General features: G+C 42.0%; 1 protein-coding gene across 2 annotated transcripts; it reads right to left on the bottom strand.

Annotated features, from left to right (window-relative positions):
• Positions 1 to 457: 457 nt before the first annotated feature.
• LOC120559355 (Krueppel-like factor 15) lies at positions 458 to 11,117 on the bottom strand. 2 transcript variants are annotated; one of them, XM_039801011.1, is made up of 3 exons: positions 10,874 to 11,117; positions 7,558 to 9,128; positions 500 to 668 (listed from the first exon to the last, which is right to left on the bottom strand). In XM_039801011.1, exons 2-3 carry the CDS (start codon positions 9,030 to 9,032, stop codon positions 500 to 502), a joined length of 1,644 nt encoding a protein of 547 aa, XP_039656945.1. In that variant the 5' UTR covers positions 9,033 to 9,128; positions 10,874 to 11,117. The 2 variants fall into 2 exon arrangements, with proteins under 2 accessions (XP_039656946.1, XP_039656945.1); XM_039801012.1 differs by lacking the exon at positions 10,874 to 11,117 and having other exon boundaries at positions 458 to 668; positions 7,558 to 9,032.
• Between the last annotated feature and the right edge of the window lie 9,304 nt (positions 11,118 to 20,421).

Raw genomic sequence — 20,421 nt, forward strand, 5'->3', positions numbered from 1 at the left:
TTGGCTCCAGGAAGGTAATTTTTTTTTTTTAAATAGTAGCAGACCCCTTAGTGATGCATTTTTTATTTATTTATATAAGGCTTTTGACTCCAGCGATACCAATAACACACACCTCAAAGGGTAAAAATACTATGAGTAGCAAATATTTCTTCAAATTAGATCAGCTACAAGATTTGAGTGAGACAAAAAAAAAGAAATTGTGATATACAAGAAGCTTATTCCACCTGTGAGGGTGTTGTGTCAAGTAACAGTTTTCTGTTTTCACGTTAGTTTTTACAGTCTTTTCCTCGCCACCCAATAAATTAGAACAGTACCATGAATGTACGTCACATGTACACATTTGGACATAAACACACACAAGCTCAAGAGTCCTGCGCGGACGTGTTTGGACTTCTACCCCCCCCCCGTCCTCTGTCTTTCGTCATATACACACGCACGTACACGAGCACAGCCCCCTCTCCGGCTTAAGCGTCAGTCTGTCAGAGTGGGGTCAGAAGAGTCAGTTTGCAGAGCGTCCTGTCCTGCTACTTCGTGGAAAGCGGTGGACTTTGAGGTGTTTGGACAGGTGATCGCTGCGGGCAAACTTCTTTTCACAGACGATGCACTGGTATGGTTTCACTCCCGAGTGGGAGCGGCGGTGTCGGGACAGCTCGTCGGACCGGGAGAATCTGCCGGGAGGAAACCAAGGATGTGATTTATCAAATTTATACAAAAACATTAAGCATCTTTAACAATACGTCCCCACTCGTTACTTCCAATGTACACTCAGTAATGTAAAACCCTGAAAAATTGACTGTTTCTCTGTCATTTTGAAATACTCCCACCTCTGTGCATAAATCAACCTGTACAGCACTTCCTATATAAAAATAATGGATGCAGTCATGCTTCAAGCTGCCAAATCACATTAAAGCCATGTCAAGCTATTATATGAGGGTAATCTGAGAGGTGTGACGCTATGTATGCACTGAACATGCGTTTTGCCCTGTGTCTTCCCTGTGAAGTTAAAGAGGCCTCCCATATTTAGCTCAACACATGAGTACTACAAATCCAAGCCCAGTCTATTCCTGGCCTGCTCTGCTCTGGTCTCTATGGGCTCCAGTCAGCTTGGATCTCATGACAGCGAAGGGTTAAGAGGATGATAGCGTAGTGCCTGTTATATAGGTGTGTGAGTGTGTGTGTGTGTGTGTGTGAATATATATGAGAAGCCGCCTTGGCCAAAATTGAATACTTGACTTGCACATACATATTTACTAGTACTAACCACTTGCACACTCTCATGCATATACAGGGGCTTAGCAGAAAATTCTGGGCCCTGTAGAAAGGCATTCTTTATGTTCCCCTTCCCGCATCCACAGCTATTCATTTTTCATCTTTTTGGGCTCTCCTCACGAGGGCTCTGGGTACTCAGTCCCATTTCCAACCCCCGACACCCCTGTGCATATACATACATGCACATGCATGCATAACGTGAGAATGTATGAGGGAATATGAGTGTGAGTATATGTGTATGCTTGAGTAAGTGTACATGTGCATGCTTAGTATGTAGGTGTGTGCTTGAGTATGTATGTGTATGCTATTTATGTATGTATGTGTGCATAAGTATGTATGTATGTGCAAGGTACATGGTTGAGGTGGATGGTTGGGTCAAACAAACAAATGACTTTCATCCAGGGGATCCGTGTCCTGAAAGTCAACTTTTTTACCTTGATTACTTAACTTACATTTGTATGTAACAAACGAAGAAATTTCAGGAATTAATTTACATTACATGTCATTTAGCTGACGCTTTTATCCAAAGCGACTTACAATTGCTATATATCAGAGGTCGCACGCCTCTGGAGCAACTAGGGGTTAAATGTCTTGCTCAGGGACACGATGGTTAACGTATCACAGTGGGAATCGAACCCAGGTCTCTCACACCAAAGGCATGTTTGCGCCATCACCACCACCACCACTTACAGAACTAACAATTTACATCTAATTCTTTAACTATTGTAAGAAACGTTTCACTGGATAGAATCTATGGATCAACTTAAATGGCACTTCTTTTACATTATTTTGTTAGAAGAAACATTTGTGGTAAAGACCAAACTTTCTTCCAGGCAATATTACTAACAAAATTACTCCGATCCATTTAGCTTTCCAGCCCTCCATCTGAATCGCCCATCATAGGAATAACATGACTGCAAACAACATAGCAACTCCTCGTCGGACACATGGTCACAGTTTTAGACATTGTGAATTCACACAAAACTACTTGATTAGGTTTAGGAAAAGATCTTCTTTTTCAGGTTTGGGTTAAAGTAAGCTTGTTTGTTATGTAGCCTAATTAAGATACGTAAATTAAGTTACAAATGCAAGGATGTAAGCATGCATATGTACAGTATGTATGTATGTATGTATATGCATGTGAGTATGCATGCATGTGCAATTGTTTTCTACCGGTATTAATGTATGTCCAAGTTAAGTATTCAGTTTTAACCTAGGAGGCTTCCAAAACATATATCTGTCTGTGTCTGAATATATTAGTAAAGCTGTTTAAATCAGATTAATCTGTAACACGGATTTGTTTCCTGGCACATTTACAGAAGCAGCGGCCGACTAAAGACATGGAGGCGATAAATCACAGAATGATAAAGATGTCACTCACATTTATTTCCACTCTACACATGGATTACACAACCGGCCTATTCATCATTTTAATGGACCAATAATAAGAAGATAACTGACAGAGCTTATAAAACTAAAACCTGTAATCTGAAAAGCTAAGAAGCTCAAAACAAACACTCAGACTTAAGGACTCATTTGGTTGATTGATTGGTATTGAGATCTTTTTAACCTGCATCTCATGTTGACATGGCCTGTAGTAAGACAGAAAGCCTGAGAATATCTGGCTTAATGTAAAGCTTATATCTGAGCTTACTTTATAGGTGGTAGCCCTGCTTCTATTTACCTTTTTACATGCCCAGGTGATGTTCTTATGACAGGAGCTCATAATGCTCCAAGTAGTACAGATATTCAGTCACCAATTTAACAAGACTAAAAACGGTTTCATGCCTCTGGCGTTCAGCGGGGTCGGGGTGCTGCGGACGGTGCTCATGGTCGCAGCGAACTGTCAGGGCAGCTGTCAGAGAGACTTCCTCTCTTCCGTATCCAATCATTGCAACGCGGTGTTCGAGTTGTTAAAAAAATCTTTGAGGTGCACAGCTAGGCGTTGTACCCTCCGCGCACATTAGCCCAGGCCGCAGTTGCGGCATATTGCAGTCCACACCGCCCCGACCGCGCTGAACATCAAGAGTCTACAGTAATGCGGCCTTGTGAGACTATACCCAGACTCAACGGTGCTTTGAGTTAAATGCTAATGTCACTATGCTAACATGCTCACAATGGCAATGCTAACATGCTGGTGCTAAGTACTTTCATTTACCTTGTTCCCCATCTTTTTTGTGTCATGTTAGAATGCTAAAAATGTTTTGCTAACAAAAACAATGAGCTGCAGTCCAATGATAATTCTCTTTGGGTTCGTCGCTTTAAGTGACCTCTTCCGCAAATGCCATTTGATCCATTCTGAATATAATCCTATCATAAAATACTGCCGATTTAACACAAAGAAATACAACGAGGGAGGAAAGCCTTCAGGCAAAATAACTTTGTGTTGACTTGTCTGTCGTATGAATATTACAGATGTTAAAAGGGATTATTAGGGCTTCTTAATCCACACCAAGAGGCATGTCATTATCGAGATACAAATCTAAAACCACATCAGTCTCTTTCTGCTCTGTACGTTATGTGACTGTACATTTGTTCCTTATGGTAATTTGTGCATGCACACGCACATGCACACATACACCCTAAGCTGTACTATATCAGCTTCAAGCTGGGGCATGATAGAAACCATGTACTGCTATTCTACTGACTCACACTGGGCCTCAGCCCAACTATAACATAAAGCACCGGGGAGGATCTTTCAACAGAACAGGCATTTAGTCTTATGGACAGCCTGGTTGTTCTTCTAAGCCATTTCTTTTTTTTTTTTTACAGATCATGTGCCTCTTCTTTCTCATAGCCCCCACCACCTAACTTTTGCTTTATCTTGCTTTATTCCTCCCTTCCTCATCACACTTCCTAAGGTTTCTCTGCTCCATATGTTCCAAGGATGGTGGACAAGCTCACTGAGTTCATAACTCCAAGGGGTGGAGGGCACTTCTGTTGATCACTTGAATGTGTTTTTCACTTGCACCTTAAGTCCTTGGGGCAGCTTGGCGTGGGTGTAGCACGACACAGTATACATATTAGTGCAGGTGCGATGGGAAACACATACTCAAGCTTTGTTCTGGCTTGTTACTAAACTGCCAACAGTGAAAATAGGCATGAAAGGTGGGGCTGTCAGGTTGGTAACACACCTGGATACAGTAACAGAGATATTGGCAAGCACACATACTGTACAGAGTTCATCTGTCATCTTTTTTTTCCCTTGTCTCTTTTGTAAAAGAAAATTACATTACTGCATGACAGCACTAATCAATAACAGATGTTTGCCTCCGACATGCAAAACTACACACAAGCAACCATAAAACCTCTGTTGACTTGGTTTCCAAAATGGATATCATTAAACCAGAGGAGCTGGATTCAGTTCCTCAATTTGTTCTTTAGCAGGACACTGGATCCTTTCTAGCCCCACAGAGGCTGTTTTCTGGATGACCCAAATCTCGCTGTTTCCCAGGAGGATCAATAACATATCATAACTGACTGAGAGTAAGGTATTCACTCTCTCTTGTCACACGTCAATTAAGCTCCATTTGTCCAAATGTAATGCTAAATCATGTGACAGCTCTGTCACCAGCCAACAACATAGTTTTGTTGTGACGATAAATGCACTGGCTGACAAATACAACACACCAGTGCCCTGATGACAGCTACAGAGTACACCCACGTCACAGTGTTATTACAGCAAACGGTTTGGGGTTTGAGCTCAGCCCTCCAACGCAAACCTAACGTGAAAGTTTCCATGCAGGTCCGAGTTGCCTGCATTAGTTTAAGTGTTCACATGTGACTTTGTCTGTGTATCCAGATCTGTACATGAGCGCGACCATAAACTACAGCCAGAGAGAAAGAGAGGGATACATGCCCTAAAAGCTTAAAAAAAAAAATTGGCAAAGTAAGAAATATAACTTTCACTGAGTTATATGAAGGAGTCCAGCCAATGAAATACCACTCCTCTCTACTTCAGAGGGGCAAACACATGGATCTATTCTGAGGAGGTGCCTGACTCCCCAGCTCACCTTCATTTCCTGGCCAAGAGGGAGAGGAGCAAGGAAAGGGCAACTGCATAATACAGTATATTGCTGCTGTCATGTAAAGACTGCAGAAGTGTTGTTTGGGGAGGGCTTGGGGTATTATTATTATTATTATTATTTTATTTGGAACCTTTACCCTCTCTAGAAATACTTTGAAACCAGTTTTAAAAGAGAAATGCCGGTGCAATTATTTGTTATGATTCTATTAGCCTCCGATTCCTGTATGTTGTGTGTCTGTTGTTGTGGTTTGGTTCTATTGTGATGTTATCTGTCCCTGCTTGTACTTCAGGACGTTTGTACTTTGGACTGCAGTACATAAAAACTGATTCTGTGTATAAGTGTAAGTTACATTTTAAGTTACATGTACTTCTTGTGTTTGTAGTTGCCCAGTTAAGTAGACTTTCAAGATCCAAAAAGCCAAATTAAAAGAATAATTCTACATTTTGGGAAATGCCATTTTTCCACTTTATTGCAGAGAGTTAGATGAGAATATCGTTACCATTCTCATGTCTGTTGCTAAGTACCTTGAGCCAGATTTCATTGGTTTAGCTTAGCATAAAGACTGCAAATGGGGAAACATTTGGCTTGGCTAAACATATTGCCCAAAATGTCAAAACAGCTCTTTAAACGCACCACAATCATTGTAAGCTTGATGCCATTACAAATGCTCTCAAAAGGAAAAAAGTGTATTCTACAAATGCATTAAAAAACATAATTCCTTTATCTAATGTGACAAAAAAAAAACTGTGTTTGCCTTAAGCCAACTTTAAACAATGCATAAGGGTCTAATGACACATTTAAGTTTTTGTCCAGAATAACTTGATATTATGTAATGTGCTTACAAATACTTGGATACAAGCCCAGACATAATGCGCAAAGTGTCACATCTGGCGGGGTTTGAAGTGGCTGCAGGTGCAGTACTTCGTCCTCACAGAGTGCTGATAAAGTGTCTGCTAAGGCTGGCCAAAGTTATCTGGTTCACTCCTAACCTAACCCTGCCTCTGTCCATGTGTAGAAAGACATGCACACAAGCAGGATAAAGGCAATGATTATAGGACAGAACAGAAAAATTACAGTACCAGTTTGCAGCCAAGGAGTGTTTTAAAAATGCATTGTGGTTTGAAAATTAATTCTGGGTGCCAGGTGAAAACTTTGAACTTGACTCTGCAATAACCACACGTCTCTGCTGCATGAATGTGTGTGTGTGTGTGTGTGTGTGTGTGTGTGTGTGTGTGTGTGTGTGTGAAGTGGTTGCAGACAGTAAGCAAACAAGTGTAATAACTGGCAGGGGGCAAAGTCTGCCTGCAGAAGACTTCAAAAAGCGTTCTATCTAATCTATAACTTAAACCATGGTACACAAACACACAGATAGTGGGGCCAGCATGTAGAATATAATTTTAACCATCTTGAATAGACTTGTTTCCCTCAATATGCCCCCTTTCTCCTTTCCCTCCCAACCATTATCTATCTATCTATCTATCTATCTATCTATCTATCTATCTATCTATCTATCTATCTATCTATCTATCTATCTATCTATCTATCCATCTACTAAACCTCCTGAATCCTATATTTAACACATATTTATGTCCCCATTAAACCTTTTACCTCTCCTTTAAAACAATATATTTTAAAGTGGTGAGATTAAAGACACTCAGTGTAATAATGTAAAGGACTTCTGCCTTTTTTCTGTTTCTGTGAAAAAGGATGAAAACCTTCCAACATGTTTTGGCCCTCAGAAAGGAGTTCAACAAACAAACAATAAAATCGTTCCATCCGATTGCACTCGGTGGATTAAGCTCTGTCCTTTCCTAAAGAGTGTCACAGTCTCTTCTTATCTGTAATGACCCCACAATAAAGAACACCTTAATCACCGTTAATTGCATGACAAACTCATTACACATCTCTTCAAAGTCTATACACATTTGAAAAGTCAATTATCCACGTTTATCTTCAAATGTCTGTATATGAGTCCAAAGCGGAAGTTGATAACCCAGGTTACTGTAATCTTGATAAACATAGTATATACACTTAACACTGCAAATGCATTGCATATACATTTAGCTGCACTCTGTGTACTGTATATTTTATCCACCCATCAATCTATTAATTAATCTCCATTTACTCATCTAAACGTTGATCAGTTCTAGGTTGCAATGTGTGTAAGTCTGGAGGTAGCAAGAGTGTTCTAACATAGCTCTTATTTGTCTTTATCTTTTCGGTCAATGGCTGCTCTAAGAAGACCTTTGGTTTTGCTCACCTCCATCCACAGCCGGGCCACGTGCAGGCGAAGGGCTTCTCCCCCGTGTGCCTCCTCAGATGGGCTTTTAGGTGGCTGCTCTTGGTGTACATCTTATTACAGCCAGGAAAAGAGCACTTGTGCATTTTAATAAGGTCTGCAACTGCACTCTTCTGGTACCTCTGACCTCCAACGAGAACCCCTGCAGTTGAGCCTCCGCCTAATCCGCCTTCCCCAAGCCCAATGGGTTTTGCAGCAATGGGCACTGGTGCGATCCGCACAAATTTGGGCGAAACGATGCTTCCATTTTTGCTTGAGCCAGTAAGGTTTGTTGGGGAAAGCAGCTGAGGCACCAAGGCAAAGGTCTGCCCCTGGATGTTGACCAGGAGTTGGGCGATTTTGATGTCCGACGGGGCCTGGTTTGGCTGGGATTGGGTTTTGGGCAGTTGGGTTTGCACAGCATCTGATATGGCACTAAGGTTGGGCTCTTGTTTGATCTGTATGGGCTGGATTTGTAGGATTACAGGCACACTGGAGGTACTGGTACCTTCTGATGAGGCTGCTGGTGAACCACAATCCTCCTGTTTGATCGCATCAACACTACTAGTAGAATTAGAACTAGTAACATCCACTGATGATGGTGAGCTGTCCATGTCAAATGCACATGGTGTATGTTTGGTCTCTGTGTAGGAGGAGAGTGGAGAATGAGCCACGGGCACAGTCTGATCTGAGTTCTGTGATACCAGTTCTTCTGCTAATCTCGTCGTACGTTCCGCCTCTGCATCCTCGGGCATTGGTGACATCGCCTCATCGCTCCCCTCCTCTTCTTTCTCCATTGCCACCGCCATGTTCTCCTCAAGGAACTCCTCGATCTCCTCCAAGGTGGGCTGAAAGAGGAGCGCCGCAGGATCCTGCAGCTCGTCCAGGAAGACAGGGAACTCGTAACAGTCCTCTTTGGCCTGCTGATGGAGGAGAGTAAACCGCTGCTCCCTCTTGGACTCCCAGGCCAGGCCCATGGACAAAACAGGGTCAGATGAGGGTGGGGAGGATAGGGATAGAGAGGAAGAGTGAGAGCTGCTGCTGGCATTAGAGCTTATTGAGGTGGTGAGGGAAGTATGCGAGAGGAGGAGGTCCAGCAGGCTGTCTTGACTCTCTCCGCCTGAGGAGCTACAGCTCCCACTGCTCCTGCTGCTCCTGCTTTCGTAGCTGGAGCCGAGGACGTGGCACAACGTGGGCGACGAGGACTCGGGGCTGGAGCAGAGGGAGGAACGAGGGCTGGAGGAGTCGCTGAGGTCATCCTCCGAGAGGAGAGGGGAGGAGGAGAGCGTCACCCCTTGGTAGGGGTGGTGGTGGTGGTCGTAAATGCATGCGTCAGTTACCATGATGCCCGGCAATGCACCACCACTGGCGTGGCGACCGGGGCAGTTGTAGTCAGACCCCGGGGAGCCGGTATAACACAGGAAGGTCTCCTCACCAAGCGGCAAGTGATCCACCATTCCTGTGCGGATGAATGGCAAATGGACTCTGCTCTGAAGATCAATCTGTTCTGCTGGAGATTGGCTAAATGTTGATGAAACGCTTCGGTATTCTTCCTGCAAAAGACAAATGAGTGTGTTCATCAGCTATGGCAATGGAAGAAATTTGTCTTTGAATTGGACCGCATGCCAGCCCAAACTACATTGTTTTTGTATGAAAGGTGACCACCTACTCTGACTTTGTTGATTTTAATTACGTTTGAATTAAATCTAACTTCACAGTTAACAGGTTTGTGCACTTGGAGTGATCATGACTCCCAGCAAATGCAGCATGACAACACAGAAACCACTCAGCCAGGTTAGTCTGATCTGGGGTTAATGTTTTCCAATACCATCCCTGAAGTTGATGCTGTTTCAATATAAATAAACCAGCAGAAAGACTGAAATTGGTCTTCATGCACTACCTGCTGCTGGTTCAAGAAGTGTGCAGGCACTTCAAAAGGAAAGTCAATCACGTGTGAAGGAAGTGGAATTTGAAGACTGTGTGTGTGTGTGTGTGTGTGTGTGTGTGTGTGTGTGTGTGTGTGTGTGTGTGTGTGTGTGTGTATAAACGCTGCAGCTGCTGGTTCAGACTTCAAGTTGACCATATGGAATCAGGGGTTCCCATTTCTCACCACTTCTAACATTAAAGCCACATGGTTCTGCTGTCATTTTATGATGTGTTTCTACTTATTTCTCTCCAGTGGTCTTTAGCCTGATAGAATTTTTTTTTTGCAATGTTTTGCAAGTTTTGCAACTTTTGGAGACATACACATTGATATGGTCTCTGGTTAAAACTACAAAGTTCACCTAATAAACGTGCTGCAGACTACCAAGGTGCATGTACACCAGAGAGGTAAAGGGAGTGGTTAACACGGTTATATTTCATCAAGATCAACAGATTTCAATAGGACGTTGAGTGGAGGATTTAGTGTCTGTTTTTATACAGCAAATAAACCATAAACAATACAACGGATCTATATTTACATGGATCAAAAATAAAAGGCATTAACAGATGCCCTTAGAGGCAATGATTAAATATGACAATAAAATCCCCTTTAAAACATTAAAAGGTGAAATTGAAAAATGTGTATTGCATGAGCAACGAAAAAAAAAAAGACTGATGGTGCGCCCTCTTCTGTAAAGAGGGTGCACAACCTCATGTAGTCCAGGGGAAATTACTAGATTAATCGGATTGTCATTATTAATATTATTACTACTACGTCATTGACTAGGCTATCAAAATCACAGGCCGTTAAAGACAACTGTCCCTATAAGGTCTCACTGCTTTTGTTTCCCACCTTCAGTTAGTTATGTAATTTTAGTGATCTATAATGCCAAAATTCGACTCAGATATGGTTGCTTTTGTCATAAATCACATGGGGTCTACTGCTGCCGTGCCGGGGCGATACCTCACGGGGAAAAAAGTTTAGGAAGAGAGTTTGGGAATACTTTGGCTTGAGTCACTTGCCCTATGGTAACCCTGCCGCCCTGAAACATCAAAGAGGCTTTGACAGCATGATGCGCTCACCATGCTGCATGAATAATCAGTTATGGAGGTTAACTCGGGATTTAACACCGTGACAGCTAGTCAGATCACAGAAAAATCTCCAAGTCCCAATATTATAGTTACACGTGGTACAGATATTGTGAGAATATGTATCAAATATGTAGTAGCCTGTATGAGATACCAAATTCCTCTACATTCACTCAACAGAGCCACGCTTCCCGCTGTAGGCTACTCCGCAATGAGAGACAGAATACACACATGCACGAATAGAAAAGCTGTATTAAATCACACCAGCGTCCCTTCTTAGACTCACTTGTATATGCGAGGAATCCAAAACTCCGCTTCTCGGCGACGTGCGCTCTTCTTTTGAAAGTAGCTGTCAGTGCGTAATAGTGCGTAATGGCAATGTAACTCCACATCACGGTCTTTGCGTTGCTGTACGCCTCCACATTTTCTCTCTCACACAGACACACACACACACACACACACACACGCTTACACACACGCGATCACTCTCTCTCCAGACGGCTGCTAGTTCGCTTAAACCGTCACATGATCGGAGATGGGTATGTTATACCAGTCAAATTAGGGGGGTCGGCTCATGAAGGCTCGCCTGCTCGGCGCGCCGCAATTGGCTCTCGGTAGAGGGAGGCCGGCCTCAGGCTCCGGCGTCACCGGAGAGAGGGAGTGAGTGTGTGAGGGAAGGAAGGAGGGAGCATGTGTGCAAGTGAGCCCAGATCATAAAACCGCTTTCATCATACCCTTATAATAACTATAGAGGAGTTGAAATGGGTCATGCAGTTTTTTTGTTGTTTGTTTTTTACATTGTGTTGTTACTCTGCATTTACATTTTGTTACTTGTAACATTTCCATTGGGGCCTCTAGGGTTAGTGTTACTGTATATGTGACTCATTGTAATGCCCTGAGGTATAATTTTCTCAACAGGGCTTACACTGCTTTCCTGATATTGTATCACACCATGTAATATTGGTCTATAGAAATAAATAATTTCCATATATTACCTTAAAATGAGTATGTTCATTTATATGGACTAATATACAGTACATTATCATATTCAAGTGCATAAGAGACATGTAACATGGAGCAAAAAATAAGGGCACAGATATCATCTTTTTAGTGCTTAAGAGCCCTCCGCTGCCTCAAAAGCACACTGAGCTATTTGCCCGTTTCAGATGACCGTGGTTGAATAGGTGGCTGAGTGACTGAGTGAATGAGGGAGCCATTGAGTAGGTAAGTGAGTGTGTTTACATGCTGCCTAATAACATCAGTAATAGAAGTTTGGCTTTCACTCCAGCTGAGCAGCCCTCATATAAACACCTCCGCTGGGCTGAAGTAACTTTACTGGCTCCAGCCTAATTAGATTTGCCTGCGTAGGTTAGATTACCTTTCACTGTGTTTGGATAAATGATCCACTTTCAGCCTGCTTGTAAACATGAGGAGTGTTTCAGTGTGCATTTGTATAGAGTAGAGAGTCAGTGGCTATTATGCCATGTAAAAGGATACACAATGTCACACTGAGGAGGTTTGCTTTGCAGTGGACTCTGATAATGCTACTGTTACGACTGTGACTGATACTGCTGCTGCTACTAGGGTTGCTATTGATACTTATCCTACTACTAATACAGGCCTACTACAGCTGCTACTACTACTGTTAGTCCTGCTAAGACTACGACTGCTACTACTACCCTGCCAAGTCAATTAGCCTTCTACAATTACTACTGCTGGTAATACTACAACTATTGCAGTTACTGCAACTGCTGTTACCATTACTACTATTGAACTGAACTGATAGTCCATTGAGGGATTGCTCAATAAGTGAGACTGTGTGTATGTAAGGATGTTCATGCTGCGGTGGTATAAATGCCTGTTCATGCTGCTTTTAGATACTATGTATGAATTTGTTTTTTGTACTACTTTTGGTTATATCTTAAGAATGAGTTCTATTCTACAGCTGCTGCTATAAATAAAATAAAAAAGGTTTGCAAAAATTGCTGCAAATTGTTCATCGGTATGTCAGGTCTTGGTCACGGTCAAACTCAAAGCCCCTCCTACGTGGGAACGACCACGTACCGCGCTTCATAAGGCAGCTAGGTAACTGGGTGGAGATGTCCAAATGAAGCTTCATGAACCATTATTTGTATTTGTTGACCACACTAGATGGCGCTCTTGTTTTAAAGAAAAAGGCTCAAGGAATGGCAATTCAATGTGCTTTCAACCCTGGGCTCATTTGGCCATCACTATAACTATGCAACTTTATTTTGCCTCTATGGCCTGAGGTTGATGCTAATCAGCTTCACTTTACCCAGTAGCTGGGTAGCAAGACACAGGAACTTTACTTGGGTCTTGAGGAAACCTGCGCTGTACATTTACAACTTTACTGCTAATTTCCGCTCCGATCGCCAACAGCTGTCTGCACTGAGCGCATCCGCCATCACTCTCTCCCTCTCGCTCAACCACACACTCGCTACGCTCACAGCAGCACTGAGCTCGGCGGTTTGTTGAGTTTACTGTCACATTTCGCCACCCTGTCATTGGGAAAACAAGTAGCTGAAGTAAAAGTCCTGTCACAAAACTATGTCGTTACGTATCTTTGCACAATTTTCAACCCATTCTCATTCCCAACTCGTCAAATACTGACGCTTGGTCAGTGGCTCTCAGCGTCAGATACAGACGCAAAAATCACCCTTTAGAGTCTGTATGGAACGCCCCCGGCATAGCAGTAGCTCGACCTCAGCGCAGTAATATTACGTAATATGTAGGGCGGCAATGGTAGCGAATTATATAAAAGACCAAAAATCTGCATAAGGATGCAGATTGGGATGGTGGGTAGGTCAAACAATACAAGACTTTCACCCAAGAGACCGGGGTTCGTGTGCTACGGTTGTCATGCGTGTCACTAAAACATACATTTTGTAACCCCACCTACGATCTTTTCCTAAACCTACCTATCTCGTTCTTGTGCCGCATTTCCATTTTCGTCCTGCTCGAAAAGAAGTAGTTGGTATGATGTGTTGTCCGACCACGTCTGTCACGGAAGGCATTTGTAGACAGATACACAAAAAGTGCTGCAAGTTTGTGCAACAAATGTAAAAAGAGAGCTTGAGAGAGAAATCAAACACGCTTTTCTTTTGGTCCAACAAAAATCCGACGTCGAAAATATGTGTGAGAGTGGGGTTTGAGACAGAAGTGTCCGAGAGGCAGTTCTGATCACACTGTCATGGATCACTTGGGCGCTTGAACAGAGCTATCGTTGGTGTTATGGCCGTCTTTGACAAGGCCAAATGTCTGCTGTGAAAAAAGCCCTTACAGTAACTGTATGATTCCTACCACTGGCCCTGCATTGAATAAATACCTGATGTGATTTTATCTGTGATACCATTTTTAAGGTTAAATGTTTCCTATCTCAATACTTTTGCTTTCCCCACAAATGAAATGGACCACGGCTCATTTACTAAAATCTCAGCCTCTCTCAGTTGATTCTGAGGTCCTTCCTGTAAGGTTGTTGGTTACAAAGTGCTTAAAGAGAAGCAGGGCGGCTGCTGTTCACTGCATCCAGTCAACACTTCTCTGTTTTCCCACATAGATTACATCTTAGCTCACATCAATAGTCAGCTTGTTAAATATATTAGGAAGTCCTGGTATCTACAGGAGTTATCTCTGTGACCAATTTTAGGTCCAAAGATATATATGTTGGGTCTAATTTGATGTTATGTTTGAGGAAATGCAGGGCTCGTAGTGATTACCCACTAACAGTTTAATGAAGTCCACAGAGGTTCTTCTCTCGGCCCCACAAACTAATTGGTTTCGGCTGCTCTATTCAAACTCACAAACACCTACACTCATGCATATTATGTAAGCCACAGATGGACCTAATGAGTAAAATTCATTTGTTTCCTTTGGTAATGCTTGCAATGTGCCAAAAGTGAATTGGGGGGGAAATGTGCGCTTCTTGGGTGCATTTGTCAAAGTTGTAACAATGACAGACGATACCCTTAACAAAGCTGGCACTCTCACCAGGAAGCATATACTTTCTAGGCAGTATACGTTTCTTATCCATTGTGGACAAGGTGGTTATCACGAACATTGAAAAAAATATAGATTTAACTGTGAAATGGGATTTTGCCGATAGTGGCAGCTGGGTCTTTGTTGTGAGATTTCAGATGGCACACAGTTGTGTTTACCCCTTCTAAACTGTGACCAGTGTCAGCCTCACCAGAGGGCTATTTCTCAAAAGCAGAATTAAGAAAACCAGGATAACAAAAAATGTAGGCTTGGCATAGTCTCGTCAGTGCGACCTGTTTTTTTTTTTTTTTGTGCGTTTAACGTTGGCCAAGCCAGGCTGAGGAGGTAAGACTAGGTCAAGCCAGATGTAAGGCCGGTTACACACTGCCTGCGTGGCGTGAGCGTGGCGTTTCTGTTGCGTGTCAGCTGCGTGGCGGCTGCGTGGATTTTTCTATGTCTTTACACACCAGAAACGTGTTTGACGCGGTGCTGCTGCTGCTGCTAGCCTTGTCTGGACACATGTATGTTTCCCATTGATAAAATGAAATACCATGTTAAACATAAATATACACTGATTTGATTACAGCAAAGACAACGTCGGCAGTATTGACGGCAAAATAGGCTACAGAATATTTCGTTCTGTATTGACAGGTGCAATATTAGATTTTTTATTTTAATTACATTTATATCTGCATGTATATCAAAACCTAGAGACTTTCAAACATCAACATGTCATTTATTAATATGCATTTGTGTCTAAATGACATATAAACATCTTTTCCTATTCTATTTTGCCTGGAAACGCTTCCAACAGACGTGCGTGTCACGCAGGCAGTGTGTTAGCTCTAACCTGTTAACATGGGAGCCGGAATATAAACGGACATGCCACGCAGCTGACACGCTCGCGCGACGCATCCAGTGTGTAACCGGCCTAAGTATCTAAATCGATGCGCGTTTCCAGCTTTCGTCAAAAAACCACAAGGTTGATCACAGATTTACTGATGATGAAACACTACCGTGTATTTCACACCAAATGAGCAGCAGCTACTAATGGAAGCTTAACTGTACGTACACACCACCGCCGACTTGAGCTTCAAAGTTACAGGAAGTCATTCATTTTCAATGGAAGCCGGCTTCTCTCAGCTGCAAGAAGCGGCAAATCCGTCGGCGTCGCGTTTTGGGCGTGTTGAGCGACCAGAGCGTCAAGCAGAAAGTTGAAGTTTGGTCAACTTTATGATAATGAGCTATGACGCGGTTCAGCGGCAAACGACAAGCAACCAATTGGAATATAGATGTCCTTCGCGCTGGCTGATTCCAGAGAACATACGATATACATTTTCGTTCCTACCAAAACATTAGTTCCGAGAAAATGCTCATCATCGCTGTTGCTGAGTTCCCCTATAATTTATGATATTACTTTGTTTGCGTATTCATATATATATATATATATATATATATATATATATATATATATATATATATATATATATATATTTTTTTTTTTATATATTTTATGGGATGTATATATACTTTTACGACTACTCAAAGTGCTTTTACATCGGACATCTACACACATTCGTACACCCTGGCCGAAACTGCCACGCAAGGTACCACTTGCTCATATGATAAACATTCACACACCGAAGGCGCATCATCAGGAGCAATTTGGGGTCTTGTCTTGCCCAAGGACACTTCGACATGGGACTAGAGCGCCAGGGATCGAACCACCAACCTTCCGATTGGCAAGCGACCACTCTACCACCTGAGCCACAGCAGCCCCGGTGAGCTTTCATTTTGCATACATTAACAGTTGCACACTTTGCCTTAAAAGTGAGCAGAAGCTAACGTTACTCGGGGAATTTATCATGGAGAGCTATCTACATTCACTAGCCTAGTCCACAATGAGACCATGTACTGTATATTATGCGCACATCTGTCTCTCTCATAGGCTAAAATAAATTTCATATTGTGACATATTAACTTCCACTGCTCACTTTTAAAGCAAAGTGTACAACCTTTTTACATATAATATAATATATATATATAAAAAATACGCTTTATGTTTTTGTATATTTGAAGATAAAAAAACAAAAACAAAAAAAAGTACACTGAGGAAATTGGACTTGGAAATCCAAAAACTATAAGACAATTAAGTATACACAATGTGTTAATCAGTTCCCAGCAGACAACTGACAAAATAAAAGGTCAGAATACATTGAGGTGTCCTCTCCCTGTTGTTTTATAAATGTACAGTACACAATATAGTTACTGGTCTACTAAACTGGGACTACAGTTTGGGAGGATTATGCAATCATGAAACCTAATAACAACAAATAATGTGCTAACATTGGCAAGTAAGATGCACATGGAGGAGCAACACATCCATATATATATATATATAAAAACTAAAATAATTATGGAAACACACATGTATATAGGACTTTTTAATGAAACTGAGTCATAGCTAAATACAGACAGGATAAAAGGAAAATCATGGCTTAATCCACTATCTAGGTTTTGTGTAATCTCCCCCAGCTGATCCAGGCCCCTACAGCTTTACAGTAAACCCTGCCACATAAACAGGAAGCTGCAGCAGTTCACTGAGTGATTGGAGCAGGTCTTTGGCTGAATTTACACTGCTGTGTCAGAGCTGATTATTTCCCCTCAACTGATACCATAGAAATCTGATTCAGGGTTTATTGTGTGTTGACGGCTGTGACCCGATCTTTGCCACAGGAATGGAGAAAACTTGTGACCGGTTATGTTTTTGTTTTTCCTCTGAGATGCTAAAAATACATTTCCAAGAAAAGTTTTTTTTGTGAAAGATTGCATTTATTACAGGACACTTAACCCTTTGCCTAAAGTTGCTGTTTTTGTCAAGTACCAAACACACACACACACACACACACACACACACACACACACACACACACACACACACACACACACACACGCACACACGCTCTATTTTCAGACACTCCCCTGAGAAGCTCACTGTACCAACAGCAACGTGAAATATAAAAACCCAGCTTGTTTTTGGGAACAAAGATTCCCTCAGAGAATTACGCAATGAGTTTTTAATAAAGCTGCAAAGAACCCTTCCACCCCCAACCAATCACTACCACTGTCACCAACACAACACTCACTCGTACAAACAGCCCCCTTCTGAGTCTAATGCACTTCTTAGACAGCTTAGTTGGCTTTTAGTTACACAGGCAAGTCTCATCCTATTTGATGGATTAAGTGTGCTTGCCCTTTGACTACATACTGACTCACATTCAAGGATATATAATAATTTGTACAGAGCCATAGTGCAGGAAATACTCTGTAAACTCTTACTCACCCTGAATTGTGTATTTACATAATGATTTTTGTGTGTGTGTGTTGAAACTTTGCAAAGCATAAATCTGCTCACTTTAAATTACAGTCTGATCATCAGGCTGTTTTTACCTTATTACAGATATATTATTATCAGCATATATGTTGGCCAATAACTCTCAGGAAATTGCAATGCCATTTTCTGCTATTTCAATGCAGAAAATTGATAGATGATATCCATTCCATCTATTTGTTGCTGCTTATCCAGGTCTTAGCTGCAGTGGTAGCTCAGACATCCTTCTCCACAGCCACTCTGGGGTGTTTCCAGGCCAGATGGGATATATGATCCAGCCAGAGTGTTATGCCCTGGCGTTTTCTCCAAATAAGACATGCCTATATCTGCACATGGAGACACATAAACAGCGTACAACAATAAGGGCGGCAGATTTACCACTAAAAATTTGTCTTAATATTTTTTGGAACAATGGGTGATTTCAGATAGAGGTACACAAAAGCAGAACTCTAATTTCCAGCAGGCGAGTTTCAATCTTGCAAGCTAAAATTACACATTTTATCATTATTATTATATATATTTAGCTAGCTTATTAACATTAACCCATGAGTTGGTTTAAAAATATTTCTCCGACTGACTCTTGTGAACAAGAACCCTTGTAAAGAGATAATAGATGCTACATATCCCAGGCAAAAGACAAGTATCCATTGAGCTCTTTTTTAAATCAGGATTTTATCTTCTAATTTCTTTCATCATGGTACCAGATGTCAATTGCTTTATTGCAATGCACTAATATGACTGAGTGTTACTGTAATATGTGGCTCTTGGTGCAAGATGGCAGCAAATGTAGAGTGAAGCAACACAAACTTTGGTCAGAAGTGAGTCCAGGTTTGTTTCAGGGTTAAAGAGAAGCGAGCAACACTGGTTAATGAACTATGACTTCAGACACAATGACGCACATGTTATGTGATAGAGTTCACTGTCCCACATCACGGTTATTTCATACATTTGTAACGGTATTTGTCACGGTAGCTGCTTCTGGTCCCTTACTTTATGTCCATGCATCCTGCACTTATTTTGGCCTTAACTGTTCTTCCCTTTTCATTTGTTTAACCTATGAAAAACACATCCAGGCCAAAGTTCTAACCTGCCTTTTCGAGGTCAGGAACCAATTCTGTCGTCAACAAAGCTCAGGCATCAAGCTATTTGTTGGCAAAACCTGTCTACTTACGCTTATACATAGCTCCTCAAACATTTCTGATATTTATAACTATCTTTCATCTCCCACAGCAGAATTCTCTCACACGGATGTCTTTAGGCTATGTTCACACTTCTGTGTGAGCGGTGCTGCTAACGTTACATAAAACAAAACGAGTTCCCTGTACAGGGCGCACCCGGTCATACCGTGTAACCCCTCAGTCACATTAGCTACAAGAGACAGTGAAAATGCGGCAGGCTGCCATTCATTTTCAATGGGAGTGGCCGTTTGCCAGCGACAAGCGACGAGCTAGCCGCTGCCACGATCAAGGCTGGGCCAAAATAGGCAAGAAGTCTATTTTATGCAAATGCTGAGCGATGCGACAAAGCGTCTGCCAATCGGAGTGAAGGCAGCGTGACGTATATACTTTTAAAAAAAAACATCGTTCTTGTGACTTGACAGTACCTCTGAAGTGACTTGTAAGACCTCTTGCAGATACTAGGCAATAGCACGCTACTATCGATACAGAAGCGTCACCGTGTCAAACTTTTACTTTTGCCAAGCAACCAGGAGTAGGCTAGGCACGCCCGGGAACGCCCATCAAGCGAGTGCAAGACACTATCTTTTGTAGCTAATGTGACTGTAGGGTAACTCGCTGTGCTCTGACTCCTTTTTTCTTGTTGTTATGAAAACGACAGGTCTGGCTACTCCGCTTGTCATTGGTCGGCTGTCAAAAAGGCACTTGACGCAGGGCGTTTTTTTGCTCCGAGCTGCAAAAAGAAGTCACTCAGGACTTTTTTGAAAACACAGTTTACTCAGTAGGATTATAATGTAAAACAGATGTAAAAAAAGACGCCAAGTGAGAACATAGCCTTAGTGAATATTTAACGACGTGAGGCCTGTGTAAATATGTTACTCACTATCCAACCTGATATCTGAAATCAGATACTCCATTTAGAAGAACTAATGGAGCAGTGTCATCTCTCTCTGTGAGTGGGTGTTTGATAAATACCTGATGCTAATGTGGAAAAAAAAAGAAGTTCACTCAGACACAAACCCGACGGATGGCACCAAAATATGCAAAATCCCCATAATGCCTGCTGGGAGATTAATGTCCTTTGCTTTGTTGTCTCTGCTAATGCTTTCTACTGGCTGGTGGCCAACTGGATCAGGTGCATAAAGGCAGTCTTGTTTGGCTTTCATTTGTCTGCATTTCTCAGTCCACAGTTTATTAATGAAGTAGAGGCAAGTTTACTGTATAGCAAACAAGTAGTTTAGCAAATAAAAATGGTGTTCCTGCTTTCCCTGG

This window comes from Perca fluviatilis, chromosome 5 (assembly GCF_010015445.1).
Source record: "Perca fluviatilis chromosome 5, GENO_Pfluv_1.0, whole genome shotgun sequence".
Classification (NCBI taxonomy): domain Eukaryota; kingdom Metazoa; phylum Chordata; class Actinopteri; order Perciformes; family Percidae; genus Perca; species Perca fluviatilis.